This window comes from Crocodylus porosus, unplaced genomic scaffold (assembly GCF_001723895.1).
Source record: "Crocodylus porosus isolate Cpor-Errol unplaced genomic scaffold, CroPor_comp1, whole genome shotgun sequence".
Taxonomy (NCBI): domain Eukaryota; kingdom Metazoa; phylum Chordata; order Crocodylia; family Crocodylidae; genus Crocodylus; species Crocodylus porosus.
This window is the reverse complement of record NW_017728947.1, coordinates 54,433,478-54,448,693: the sequence shown is the minus strand read 5'-3', so window position 1 is coordinate 54,448,693 and position 15,216 is coordinate 54,433,478. Positions and strand designations below refer to the sequence as shown.

Below are 15,216 nucleotides of genomic sequence, written 5' to 3'. Positions count from 1 at the left end.
CGGACTAGATGATCTGCTCAGGTCCCTTCCGACCCTAGAAACTATGAAACTATGTGTCCTATAAATGGATGGACAAAGGGAGCAACAGGTTCATCTGCAGTATCAATCTAGTTGCAAAATACTCTTGCTGTGCATATTCTTACCCTAGGTGTCAGCTTGCGGAGTCGTCCCAAGGGCCGTCTCCCAATACCCATGGTGATCCTGCCCTTCATGAAGCACGGAGACCTTCATGCTTTTCTGCTGATGTCACGGATTGGAGAAAATCCTTTTGTAAGTCTTTTTCTCTTTGTACAGTTGTCTAGTGATGGTGTAGGTTCTGGGATGTGAAATTCAGATTGTCTCAGAGTGTCCAGGAGACTCCAGGCCAATGCAATTTTGAAATGACTGTATGTAATCTGGTGGGAGCCAGCTCCTCACTGCCCATAGTATGAACCAGGGTGAGTGTCTGGGGTCAGTGTCAGGGGTCAGTGCTTAGTGTCTTGAATATTCCAGTATTAAGTCTTGAACTGTTGCTTTCTTTCAGAATTTGCCTCTTCAGACATTACTCAAGTTCATGATCGATATTGCCAGTGGTATGGAGTACTTGAGCTCAAAAAACTTTATACACAGGGACCTGGCTGCTCGGAATTGCATGTAAGTGGACCAAGCACTTTCACACCAAACAAAGGCTGCTGGGGCAGAATATGAGAGAGAGGAGTTAGAAGCTCCCAAAGTCAGAAGGGGGGAGCCTGCCTTTTGGTGGTAGATCAACAGTATATCACTTCTTCATCCAAGTAGGTGACAGCAGGTAAGGGGAAACCAGTGCTGGTCAGGGGCCATGGGAAGGAGTGCAGGTCCTCATGGGAGACTTCTAAGGTTCAGCTAAGTAACCAGATTGATCCCTCCTGCATCTAGCTGGTATGCACAAGGTTGATACACACTATATTTTTGTAGTGTTGTATCATTCTGACAATGGGCATTGCTACAATATCACAATACAAGGGAGCAAAGAACGTATTTGGGATCTTGTAAGAGAGTGGTGCTTTCAAAGCTGTTGTAAAAAGAATCCAAGATTTCCCACGAAAGACATCAAACCCTGGAGCTATCTCTAGATACTGGCTTAGGTGAAAAACTCTCTATTGAAACAACTGAGGGCATGTCCACGATGCACCTGGACCACTATAGTGAAGCACAATGTACACTGAGTGAGGATGTCACATTACACATTGAAACAGATGTAACATAGCTGCCAGAGTGGTGATGAGCATGCACCAACACATTATATCCATTTTATAATAGCACTCCCTAGCACGGGCCAGAGGCTGTGCAGACATGCTTCAGTTGTTGGCAGCTACATGTGATATAAAACTGACACTTCTCTTCCCTGATTTTAATACCTTCTCTGATGAAGGGGAGGATATTTCTGCTCATTTCTTTGCTTTTGGGAAGGAGCAAAGATTGGAGGCAAACGATTTTTAATAGAATTCTTCATGCATCTATAAACAAAACCACCTCTGGCCAGTGAAACTGAATGAGACACAGATTTTCGAAACAGTTGAAAAATGCAGTTAGGTTAGGTGTTAAATGAGGTTCTTAAAGGGGAAATCAAAGGAAATCTTTTAAGGTTTCTATCTACATCTTTTTGCATCTGCATACCTTAAAAGCAAACTGTGCAGCAGAAACTTGAATGCCCTGGGCGAAAGGAGAGATGTTCCTCTGTGAGACCTCTTTAGTTGAAGTTGCTCTGCATCTTCACTGCCAGTGCTCCAGTAATTTCCCTGGATGGAGGCCACCAAACATAGTTTCACATTGGCCCCCAAATAGTCAAGAGACATGGATGACTTAGTCACCACCCACCTGAGCCATACCTGTTGATGAACTGGATTTGAAAGGCTCTATATCTCTATTCAGGGGCAGGCAGTTATTTTGGGTGGAGGGCCACTTACCATGTTTTGGCAAGCTGTCGAGGGCTGCATGGGTAGCCCTGACCCTTAACAGGTGCTCTGCCCCCTGGTTGCCATCTTGTGACCAGAAGTCCTGCTCCCTAACCCCTGACCTTTGCCACCAGAAGTCCCTCGCCTTGCCCCCAGAAGTACTCCTTTCAGCAAAGGGTTTTGCCATCTTGGAACCAGAAAAATACCATATTATGGTAAAAGCTGCCTTAACTGGCACCTTACAAGCTGGCATGTTCTATTAACCGGCATGCCAGCTTGTAAGGGAAAAGTGAAACTGGAAGCGCACACTGTGACACTTCCAGTTTCGCCAGGCCCCCATAACCCGGGGCAAAGCAGCCTGCACTGCCAAGCCTGCACAGCCCAGGGCATAGCAGGCTGCACAGAGCCCACCTCCCTGTCCCTCTGGGCCCGCAGTAGGGTAGGTAATGTGCTGGGAGGGACAGCAACGCCCCGGATGTGACGGGTGAAGCAGCTGCCCGAACAGGCAAAGATGCTTGTTCAGGCCTCTCAATTAACCAGCATATTTTATTATCCGGCACCCCCATTCCCCATGGGTGCTGGATAACAAAGTTTTTGCTGTATATTCTAAAAAGTAAACATCTACAGCATTCATTAATTTGATTTCAAAAAATATTTTTCTCCTGATTTACATGTGCTTGTGTAGTATACATAGAGGTGATTGCACAATAGGTTAAAATGAAGTCTTACTCTTGTATGTTGTTGGGGGGGCGTGTATAGGTTTGTAGGGTGTGTGTATGTGGGGTGAGGGAGCATGTGGGTGTGTGTGGATATATGGCGTGTGGGTGCGTATGGGTCTGCGGAGGGCTGTATGTGGGGGAGGGTAGCTGGGGTTTGTGTATGGCAGTGCAAGGAGGGTATGGGTACATGTGTATGGTGAGGGGTACATGTGGGACTCTCCCTATGAACACACGCACACAGACTCTGCCCTGAGCCTGCATGCACAGATGCTCCCCTCTCAGCCTGCATGTGCACTTAACAGCGTGGTCCCACGCTCCACAGTCCAGCGATGCAGCTGGGAGCCACCTGGTGCTGGAGCAGGGCTGGGGAAGGAAAGCAGGGAACTGGCTGTGGGTAGGGAGGGGATGGGCTATTCAAGCCTGCTTAGGCTCCCTCTGGGTCCTACTTCCCCTGGCTCCTGTCTGCTTTCAAACAGAGCCAGGAGATGATACATATTAATTTATTAAATTTTTAAGGGGCCTTGCAGGCTAGATAGAATGGCCTGGTGGGCCGTATTTTGCTTGCCCCTGATCTTATTGTTACTTCCCTGAGCCATCCAGTGCCCAGTTGCTTGGTATAACCCACAGATTCCAGTTTACTTGTTTAAATTTTCCCTTAGGTTGGATGAAAATATGAATGTAAGTGTTGCAGATTTTGGACTGTCTAAGAAAATTTACAGTGGAGACTATTATCGCCAAGGCTGTGCCTCCAAGCTGCCTGTGAAGTGGCTTGCACTAGAGAGCCTCGCGGATAATCTTTACACAACACACAGTGATGTGGTGAGTTTTGATTTTGGGTGTCCTCTAAAAGCCAGTGGGAATCTTACAGTTGACTTTATCATGCATTGGGTCAGGTCCTTGGTGATGAGAGAGCATTGTATGAATGTGACAACTCTTTGTCTGAAGGGACAGGTCCTTCTCTGCATTGTGGCTGAGATGCTCTCCAAACGTGAGAAATGCAAGAGCTATATCTAAACTGGAGGGGGAGTAGTTTATTCTGCATATATGCATGTCATGAATCTTTTTGTCATCTGATACTTCTACATATCTTTATTTCTCATCCTTTGCCTCCTTCCCCAACGTTTTATCTTTCTTTCTTTGCTTCCATCTCTTCTCAGTTTCTTTCACACTGTTGTTTTTTTCCATTTTTTCTGCCTTCCATTGTTACAGGAAGGTGAAGTGATTTCTCTCATTCTCTCTCATCTGCATGTGCGCGCACACATGTACGCGCACACACACACACACACGCAAGCAGGTGTGCCAGTAATAGTTCACCCTACAGAGGGCAATGTTGGGAAGGGCTACCACAATACTTATTGCTGCTTTTTTTGTGACTCATCTTAAAGGTAAGATAGCGGTTATTAGAAAAGAAGATGCACTAATGGATTTTCAGGGTCGCAGGCAGGGTAGAATAGAATCACATGTAGGCACCTAATTCAAATAGAATACAGCCCAAAAAGTATTTTTGTTCTAGAGATACTCATCCTCATTCCATTTTGCTGAGTAGCTGAGGATAAGTATATTAATTTAGAACTCATCTCCCTTTCCTCTGGACCTATCTTCTGGTTCTCTCCTTTCTCTCCCTAGATCCCCTCTGATTTGGATTCCTACTGTTTTCTGTTTTGGCTTGTGAACTTGCGCTCCTAATTACCAGTTCTTCACCCTGCCTTTTAAGAGGAGGCTAACAATACTGTATTTACCTCAATCCAAAAACTTAAAATTTAAAATGATCTCCCAATAATTTGATTCTATACAAGGAAGATTATAAATGTATAATTTTCCATTTATGTAATCTAATTACTGGAAGATCTTAAATTTGTCCCTCTACTGCTGTGGCGGGGACAGCAACTGTGTGTGTGTGGGGCGGGGGGAGTCTGGCTTTGGGGCAGTCAGCGGCAGTAATGGCCCCAGCTCAGCCCCATCCTACCCTGGCCAGGGAGAAGCAGTGGTAGCTCCCAGCTGGACTGGGTTAGGCCTGCAGGATCCACAGCTGGAGCAGAAGGTAAGTGCAGGCAGGCTGCATGGTCTTCTCTATGCTCCCTCCAACCACACATGCTGTCTCCCCCATTCCTCCCTCTCCCCATCCCCCTCAGTCTCCCTTGTTCTCCCCTGGCCCCAGGTAGGTAGCAACTCAGCTCTGGCTTCAGCCCCAAGCTGAGCTGCTGCTTATTGCAATCTGGTACTCAAATTCAAGATGAGGCATTCCCCCCATTCTGGTTGGATGAAAAAAACTCATCTTGGATTTGAGTAAATACAGTACCTTGAAGTCTGGCTACAAAATTGCATGGTGCAAGGTGTGGCCCACATATACATTGTACAATGATTGATGTTTGGACACATCTGAATGGGATATTTCTCCTGAGGAACATACCTCATTAGACACAACATATCATCTAATTAACTTAATTAGATAATTAAGATGATATGTCAAGTCAGCATAACTTGGCATGGGCAAGCAGAACGCCAGGCACAGACTTAGAGGGGGCACCAAAACGCTGCTGGCAGGAGGTGTTGGCATGGGGACCAGTGTGGGGGCTAACAGACCAGCTGCCAGGTGTTGCGTTGGCCCTACTGCAGCTGTCAGGTTTTCTGCAGCTCAGTTTGCCTTTGTTGATCAGCACTGATGACAAAATTTGGTGGCAGCCACAGGAGGGTCTCTTGCTCAGCAGTTGCTCTTTTAACTCCCTAGCTGCTGACCACACTGACACCCCCTCCCCCTGCCCTGCAGTAGCTGGGTCTGCCTTGAGTCCTGCTGCCCTCAACCCTGATCCCTACAGTAGGTTTGGCCCAGGGTGTAAACCTTTCCAGTTATACCTCTGGCTCCAGTATCTTTAGTTTAGACTTAGCTCTTTCTTCCCTGCATATAGCTACTACAGTGTATGAAAATCATACTGGAAGTGTGTGCCTACTACCACATGTGAAGAATGCATGGAGGGTGATGCTCCCCTGTTTTCATTGGCATGTGCTATGCTGTTAAGGGCAAGTGAACACAAGCCAAAAATGCCTTGTTACCTGCATCATCTTCAGCTTGTGGGCCAAATTCTGTTTCCATTTAAACCTGTGTCACTCCAGGGTCTGGCTCAGGACATTAAGCTAATTAGGTAATAGAAATAATTTGGAAAGGAAGGGTCCTTGCTCTGGCAAGCAGAGATGTTTGTTTGCTAGCTTTGCTTGCTGTTCTATTTCAGTGGGCATTTGGTGTGACCATGTGGGAGATTGTGACCCGAGGACAGACTCCATATGCAGGCATTGAGAATGCAGAAATCTACAACTACCTCATCAGCGGAAACAGGCTGAAGCAGCCCCCGGAGTGCCTGGAAGATGTGTGAGTAATTTGCCCCATGGTTTCTTTTGATTCCCTTTGTGGATTTTGTCTGAATAGTGGTAGTAGTAGGGCCATAGTGTTGTTATAGCTATGAAGGCCTGGGCAATATGTGAGAAGTAAGGTGTGTTTGGTAGTATTCTTTTTTACTGGACCAACTATAGAGTTGGGAGGTATATCAGATAGTAGATACAGCCTATTTGCTTCTTTTCCAGACCAGAAGAAGGGCATTTTGTGCCCAAAAGCTTGTCTAACATGTTTCCCACTCTTTAGTTGGTCCAATAAAAGATATAGCCAAATAAGCTATGCTTAATGGAGACAGGCAGACAGACAGAGGCAACAGGCTGGGCTTCTGATCAGATTTTATTTATTTTTTAATATATAATGGCACCCACTAGAAAATTATTTGAGCTGCTGCTACCATAAAAACAAAGCACCAGTTTTCCTACTTGTATAACTCAACTGAGATCAGGGTATATACATTGACACCTACTTTGGCCCAAGGGCTTAAACAATATCAGCATTCTAATGTGTTAGAATATATTCTATTCCTCTTGCAAAAGATTCAGACCTCTTGTGAAACTGTAGTCTCTGACCACAGTTTCAGACCTCTAATGAGGTCTCTGACTTCTTGAGAAACTAGCTATAGTCTCAGAAACTCACTCCTCTATGTCAATGGCTAAGAAACAATGTGGGCCTCCAGCAATGCCCTAAAGGTTGGCTAGATAATAATCAGGCAGAGCACTGGGGGAAGTGAGTCTCGGAACAGACCTAATGTACAACAAGTTGGGTTGGGTATTCAGCATTGGAGCAGTGTTTCACCCCTAGAATTCAGTACCTTCCACCTCACTCAAACTAGAGTCTAACAACTGACCACAAGCACAGATGTTTTCCTCTGCAACTTGAATTCCTCCAGTATTTTTCCAAATATAAATGCCTATTAATTCAGGACAAAAGCATTTCAGAAAAGGAAATAAGAAACACTCTGTGCTAAATAATTCCCAAAGTTGTTTTTTATTTCCCCATTTGTCCTTTATAAATAGGTTATGCGGCCATTAAATCCCTTTGCCAGTTACCACTTTACTTATCCATGTCTTTTTGATGAACCAGCCCATCACAAACCCCAAATCAGAAGACATTTTGATGGGGCTTATGAAAGCTACCCCCTCACACAGCTCTAATGGGATCTCTCTTTTCCACATAAGGCTCTAGGCATTTGTTAATGAACAAGTCATTCTTTCTAGTCCTCTTGGCAGATTACTTTTTTTTAATTGTTTCCATGCACTGTTTCACCTTTGTAGATACCGTTGTTTAATTTAGACAACAAAGCCAGAAAATATATGTAATCTGCTGCTACAAAATAAAGAGCAATAAAAAGTAGTTAGGATTTGGTCAAGTAAAAATTGCCATACTTCAGAAAATGCTAGGTCCTTTTTCCTCAATGAACACACTATTGAATTTGCTCAGTGTGCAGCTCTAAACTAGGTTGGTTTGTTTGTGTTGGCTTTCACTGCCAGCACTTTAAGATAACACATTGTTCCCTTTTCCGGCAGGATTGGCAACAATAAAGGGATAGAAATTTAAATGCCAATTTTGTGGATGATGCACAGAGAGAAAAAAGAACAATAGAATTGGCTGTACTCTAGCTAAATGAGTGCCAGGAGGAGCCATAGCAGGATGGAGGGCAAACATATGGTAATTCAGCTAGTGAACTGTCAGAGATTTGCCTGCTGAAGCAGAAGTTAGAGAAGAACTGAAAACTCCCACTCCCCAATTATTGTGCCAATGACTTTAATCCACCAATATTCAAATTACTTCAGCTGCAGTAACCCAAGTTTAATGCACATTCAACGTCAAAAGATCATGAGTGGTACTGTGGCTAATAAATGGCTTGAGGAGCTTTTCTTTGTAGTTGCAGAGTATCTAGAATAGAAAGGCCATTTTCAGCTTGGTTATTCCAACAGTAAGGGCTCTGCCACTTCCTTCACATCCCTCTGAAACAAAATCATAGAAAATTAGGGTTGGAAGGGACCTCAGGGGGTCATCTGGTTCAACCCCCTGCTCAAAGCAGGACCATCCCCAACTAGATCATCTCAGCCAAGGCTTTGTCTAGCCGGGTCTTAAAAACCTCCAAGGATAGAGGTTCCACCAGCTCTCTGGATTATCTGTTCCAATGTTTTACTAACCTCCTAGTGAGAAAATTCTTCCTAATATCTAACCTAAGCTTCCCTTGCTGCAACTTGAGACCATTGCTCCTTGTTCTGTCATCACTGAAAACAATCTAGCTCCATCCTCTTTTGAACCCCCCTTCAGGTAGTTGAAGGCTGCTGTTAAATCCCCTCTCAGTCTTCTCTTCTCTAGACTAAGACCAGTTCCCACAGCCTCTTCTCATAAGTCATGACCTCCAGCCCCCTCACTATTTTAGTTGCCCTCCACTGGATTCTCTCCAATTTGTCCACATCCTTTCTGTAGCAGGGAGCCCAAAACTGAACACAGTACTCCAGATTTGGCCTCACCAGTCCCGAATAGAGCACTTTCCTCACCCTGCTGGCAACACTCATAGTTTCATAATTGGTAAGGTCGGAAGGGACCTAAGCAGACCATCTAGTCCAACCCCTGCCATGAGCAGGAAAGGATGCTGGGGTCAAATGACCCCAGCTAGGTGGCTATCTAGCCTCCTTTTGAAGACCTCCAGGTAGCAGCAAGCACCACTTCCCTTGGAAGTTGGTTCCAGATCCTAGCCGCCTTGACTGTGAAGTAGCACCTCCTGATAATCTAGCCTGAATCTACTGTCAGTCAACTTATGGCCGTTGTTCCTTGTTAGCCCCGGTAGTGTTCAGGGGAACAGGGACTCTCCCACTGCCTGCTTGGCAAGTTTATAGGCGACCATCAGTTCCCCTCTCAGCCTTCTCTTGTGGAGACTGAACAGGTTCAGGTCCCGTAGCCTCTCCTCGCAGGGCCTGCCCTGCTGCCCCCTGATCATGCGAGTGACCCTCCTCTGGACCCTCTTGATGCTGTCCACATCCCTCCTGAAGTGCAGTGCCCAGAACTGGATGCAGTACTCCAACTGCGGCCTGAGCAGTGTTGCATAGAGGGGGAGGATCACCTCTTTGGACCTGCTCATGATGCATCTACGGATGCGTGACAAAGTGCGGTTGACCTTCCTGACTGTAACCGCACATTGTCAGCCCATGTTCATTCTGGAATCAATAGTGATTCCAAGATCCTTTTCTGTCTCTGTGCTGATGAGAAGGGAGTTCCCCAGCCTGTAGGTATGCTGCTGGTTCTTTCTCCCCAGGTGCAACACCTTACACTTGTCTGTATTGAAACCCATCCTATTCTCATCTGCCCACCTCTGTAACCTGTCAAGATCTAGTTGTCGACTCCTACCAATGCAGCCCAGTATGCCATTAGCCTTCTTGGCAATAAGGGCATACTGCTGGCTGATATTCAGCTTATTATCCACTGTTACCCCCAAGTCTGTTTCTGCAGAGCTCTGCCCAGCCAATCAGTCCCCAGCCTGAACTGGTGCATGGGATTCTTTCATCCTAAGTGTAGGACCTTGCACTCATGAGATTCCTTTTAGCCCAGTCCTCCAATTTGTCTAGGTCTCTCTGAATCCTAGCACTACCCTTCAGCGTATCTACTACTCTGCCCAGCATGGTGTCATCTGCAAACTTACTGAGGGTGCGATCTATGCCATCTTCCAGGTCGTTGATGAAGACATTGAACAGAACCAGCCCAAGGAACAACTCTTGGGGCAGTCCACTTGATACCAGCTGCCAACTTACTATCTTCTGAACCCAATGATCCAGTCAATTTTCTATCCACCTTACAGTCCATTCATCCAGCCCATACTTCCTTATCTTGCCTGCGAGAATGTTGTGGGAGACCATATCAAAAGCCTTGCTAAAGTCAAGGTATAACATATCCACTGGTCTTTCTGCATCCACAGAGCCAGTCGTCTGATCATAGAAGGCAATCAGGTTGGTCAGGCATGACTTGCCCCTGGTGAATCCATGCTGACTGGTCCTAATCATTATCTTCTCCAAGTGCTTAGAAATGGATTCCTTGAGGATTTGCTCCATGATTTTTCCAGGGACTGAGGTGAGGCTGACAGGTCTGTAGTTCCCTGGATCCTTCTTTTTCCCTTTCTTAAATATGGGCACTATGTTTGCCCTTTTCCAGTCATCTGGGACCTCTCCTGATAGCCATGAGTTTTCAAAGATGATGTCCAGGGGCTCTGCAATCACATCAGTCAACTCCCTCAGCACTCTCAAGTGCATCCCATCTGGCCCCATGGACATGTGTGAAGCTTTTCTAAGTAGTCCCTAACCTGTTCTTTCACCACTGAGGGTTGCTCTTCTCCTCCCTAAACTCTGCTGCCAGTTGTAGTAGTGTAGGAGCTGACCTTGCCTGTGAAGACCAAGGTGAAAAAGGCATTGAGTACTGTAGCTTTTTCTGTATACTCTGTCACAAGGTTACCTCACCCATTCAGTAAGGGATTCTCACTTTCCCTGATATTTCTCTTGTTACTGACATACTTGTAGAAACCTCTCATTACCCTCTGCATCCCTTGGTAGTTGCAACTCCAATTTTGCTGTGGCTTTCCTGACTACATCCCTGCATTTAGAGAGAACCGTCTATTATTCATACTAGAAATAACTCATGCTTACTAAAGCATGAGCACTGAGCAAGGCTTCTGTTGTTTTCTCACAGTTTCATCTGCATTAGATCAGAATTTGGAAAGATAATGTTTCTTATCCATTGCTGAGATAATAAAACATGCCCATTTTAATGAACAGATAAAAAATCCGTTACTAACTGTTCCACTTGGTTTGTGCCAATCAGCATCAGTAAATGAAACTTTAATTAAAAAACACCTATGTCTGATTGGCCTTTTTCATTTTGTTTTAAGCATCATAAATAACCTCCTTCTTCTCAGCAATTGTTTTGTTTAAAATGCAAACATTTTGGAACATGTCAGGAGACTTAGACTTTGATTTTCTTCCTCAAATTAGAAGCCATGTTCTCTTACCCTGTTCAAAACTTGAGCAGAATGGCCTTTGTGAGTAGATTCTGGAGAACAGTGTCTTGTGGGGTTTTTTGTTTTAATTGTATTTGTCAATTGATAAAAATGCACATGTCTAAATAGCTCTAGTGCTGTAGTGACACATCCAGCCTAGTTTCAAAGAATACCTATGATTCAAATTGAACAAATAACCATACTAAGGCTCTTAACAGACCAAAGATAAAATATCCCCTTCCTCATCATCACCCTGTCTTTGATCCACTTAACCCAACCTCTGCCCAGAAAAATTCTGTGAACCTTCTCTTTTGAATTTTGAGTTGCTCCTTTGTAGATCTGGCTGCTTGGGGATTCATTTTGCATACAGAGATTTTTGGTTGTATATCAGAATTCTCCTCACTGCTTTCATGGAGATAAGGCAGAATTGTATCATTCTATCATGGCCCAGTGCATTAGCTGTGTGATGAAGCCCTAAATTGTATTTGCATACCTGCCACTGAGTGAAGAATTGGATTATGTTTGTTTGCTGATAGTGCTCCTAATCTCTTTACTAGTGGGCAGTCTACATTGAACACAGACTCTCTTTAAGAGTGAAGGCAGATGGCTTCTATACTTTTCAGCTCTTTTTTATTTTGTTTGTATTGCAGCTATGATCTCATGTGCAGATGCTGGCATCCTGAGCCCAAGTTCAGACCTAGCTTTGCTATGCTGAAATTACAGCTGGAAATGATTCAGGGGAGAATGTCTACACTCTCTTCCAGTCAAGATCCTCTGTATGTCAACATTGGGACAGACAAAGAGGCTTCTGGGTGTGACCCTGCCCTGCACACTTCATTTGGAGATTTGGACAATGAAGAGAATGTTGCTGGAGCAGCTGCTGCTGTCACTAGTAACTACCGTTACATCATGAGCCCTCTGTGCCTTGGGAATGATGCTGAAGGTGAAAGACATTCAGATGCAGCTGAAGGGGAGGCCAGGAGCCTTCTGCATGAACTGGAGTTGGAAGGAGAAAAGAGTTGTTAGCCTGTAAGGAAAAAGACACTCCATTTCCCCAAGAAGGGATGTATGCAGCTGTATTACCATGTTGCACTGCTTTATAAAGCCAGTGGTGGGATGCTTCTAAGGAGCACAAGTAGTTGCCAGTATCTGTTTGAGCTGTAGTTGTGGACAGCTCAGGAAGATCACAAATCATACTCACCCTCTGGATTTGTGGGGGTAGGTTTAAAGGTCGATCACATCAGATGGGAGTGGTTTCAGAGCAATGGCAGCCAATGAGAGCTTGTGCTCAGCTAATTCTCATTGGCTGCTGGAACAGAGTGTACTGTACCTGCTAGTCAATCAGTGCTCACTATTTTGTGGGTGTTTTTTTTCCACTCCAATTGTGTGAGTTTGGGACTGGTACATCTAGAAGCACTAGCAATTTACACGGTCATTCAGGACATAAGGGAAAAAAGCTCCCTTGTGTTCACTCAGCAGTACTGTCTAGACCTGTCACCTACCTCAGTGGTTCTCAAGCTGTGTTCTGCAGAGCTGTTTTTATCCAGCCAAGACATATTAAACATCTGTCATTTTCAAGCAGTGACATTTGTCACTAGACACAGCCCAGTCCAGGCTCTCTAAGACTTTCCTGGCACATTTGTGAGCAACTGAATTGAAACCAACAAAAAGCTAGCCCTTTCTCTAACCAGTAGCCTATTAATTTTAGCCCTGATCAAAATTTCAGCTGAGATTAAAAATGGAAGTGGGGGGGTCTGGCATGCATGACAACAGAATCAAACTGCAAATAAATCTAATGAGAGTAGTGCAGAGTGGGGCTGGCAGCAATGGGGGAAATGGTACTAATGAATGTAAAGTGCTACACTTAGGATGAGGAAAGAAACAGTGGAAATAGAGAATGAGGGTCTGTAAGCAAGCGTGGACTTCAGTGGGAGCAGGCTCCAGCATTTGCTTTTAGAGGAGAATAGATTAATATCTTCTTTTTAACTGCCTGATTATTTTTTCATATTACCAAACACTGAAGGCACAGAAGAATGGGTGTGGGATCAATGTTGGTGGGAAAGGGGCCAACAAGGGGGAGAGCTCTGTCTAAAAAAGTAGTCCTCAGTATGAAAAATGTTTGAGAACCACTGGCGTTCCTGACTTCTGGCATCTTGTAAAAGATAGCCACACTGGAGCATTCACAAGTATCACTGCAAACATCGAGGCAGGGAGAAAGTTGTATTTTAACTCTATGAGGTTTTCTTCCCTCAAATTGGCATGTCTGACCATTATAACTGCAAAAGGTTTATGTATGTTTTTAATAATTTAATATTTTAATGTAAATCAGTGAGTGTTTTCGTGCAGGGTTTCCCAATACTTGCAGGGAAACTGCAGTACACCTTAGCCGGGTTATCTGAATGTTTACTAGGCCTTGATTTTTTTCTCTTAATTTCCTGCATTCTGAAGACTTCCACAGGTTCATGCAACTTAAGGTTCTACGTTGCTCTTCCCTGGGAATGAATGCTGCAAAATTCGGTTTATGTTTTTTAATGACTTGATAATGATGGGAGCAAGATGCATAATTTGAATGCAGATCTGGGAAGTGAACAGTCCAAACTTTGGTGTCCAAGATTTTCATTCAGCCCATTGTAAAGATGGGGATAGACTCCAAAATTTGGATCTACTTTGAATCAGTTTTTAGAGCAGAGATCAGCAACATATAGTCCACAAATCAAGGGGGCTTCAGTGGCATGCTGGGACCAGGCAGCAACGAGCTGCACTGGGGTTGAGCAGCTGGGACCTGCACCAGTGCCACAGCAAGGTGTTGGGGAGAAGCAATGGCATTGATCAGGTGGGAACACCAGCCCACTTAAGACCCAAGCCAGGTCATTCTGGCTTGCAGTTCTGAAACTTTGCTGACTGCTGGTATAGAACAGGAGTTTTCAACCTTCTCAGATCATTGTATCCCCACTGGCCAGACATGGAGCAGTGTACCCCTGGCAGCCAGATGCCGGGGGGGGAGGAGGGGACGGGTTGCACGTGGCTGAATGCGGAGCAGGAGCAGCTGCTGCGTGTGAGCTTCCCTTGCCCCCCCGCCATGTCCAGCTGGGTGGGTGGTACCTGCACGACAGCGCAGGATGCTGCATGGTGGTGCTCCATCCCCGCCCATCCACGTGTACCCTCTGGGCCTTCTCAAGTACCCCTGGGGGGTTGCATACCCCCAGTTGACAACCCCTGGTTTAGAGCACTCAAAGCTTGGGGTAGTTTGGATCTGAGGGTTTGGCTAGAGCTTTTGTCTGTCATATTTTTAAATCTACTTAAACTGAAACCCAAAAGCAACGATGCCCTAGTGATGCCTCCCAGAAGTATTGAACAGTATCTCAGTCATTAGTATGACATGCACCATTTTATACACCAGATAATCTCAATTTTTTAATCCAGTTTACAAGAAAACCCAGGGCACAGGTGAAAAAATAACACTTAACAAGGAGTATTGTTTTACCACAAAGCCTGTGCAGGGGTGCGTGTTTTGTTGTAAGGGCTGAAGGCTAAGCTCCGTGCAGCCTCCTGGGGAGGGCAGATGTACATATCACTCTAACTCTTGGAAGCATGTTATTAGTTTTTATGCTTTTTTAACAATAAAATGTGTACTGTGTCAGAGTCCCAGCTTTTATCCACAGAATTTGGGATGCTGCTCTTAAAGTGTCTGCTCACTTGAATGGGACATTGGTTAAATTTGTTGGCCTGGCATGTGAGTCCTCTCAGTCTCATATAAACAGGTCAAGACCAATCTTCCTCCCCACACCCTACCTGAAATAAGCAAGGTGCTTTCTGGGGTTAGAATGGGGGAAAAGGACATTTGCAGCTTTCCCAGGCCATGGAATCACTCAGTGCTACTTCAGCCTTGACACTGTTAGAAGCTGTGGCTGTTGGGATCCTGTTCTCTGATGGGTTGTGGCTGGTTGTTATAAACAGAGGAAGGTCAAGCCCAGCTTTTCTTCCAAATCTCGAGAGAGAATGAACAGAGCCCCTCTGGGGATAGATTTCATGGTATTCAAGGATACAGAATCTCAGCACAGACTCTCCCAAATCTTCCTGCAGCCAGTCTGTTGAAAATCCAGTCTTTGTACCTGGATTTGCCTCATTATCAGCCCCCTTGAATGAAGGCTGCATTCATCTGAAAATGACAGCTGCTGAGGTAAGTGACCCGAATGT

The 15,216-nt window shown here is 45.0% G+C and overlaps 1 protein-coding gene across 2 annotated transcripts in view; it reads left to right on the top strand.

The window, feature by feature from the left end:
- The window catches only part of TYRO3 (TYRO3 protein tyrosine kinase), a 70,444-nt gene extending 55,788 nt beyond the window's left edge, over window positions 1–14,656 (top strand). For both annotated transcript variants that reach the window (XM_019551850.1, XM_019551852.1), the window contains 5 exons: window positions 149–270; window positions 524–633; window positions 3,292–3,451; window positions 5,860–5,996; window positions 11,670–14,656. In XM_019551850.1, coding sequence (XP_019407395.1) covers window positions 149–270; window positions 524–633; window positions 3,292–3,451; window positions 5,860–5,996; window positions 11,670–12,045 — 905 coding nt within the window. In that variant the 3' untranslated portion in view covers window positions 12,046–14,656. The remainder of the gene's footprint in view (window positions 1–148; window positions 271–523; window positions 634–3,291; window positions 3,452–5,859; window positions 5,997–11,669) is intronic.
- Window positions 14,657–15,216: the final 560 nt, after the last annotated feature.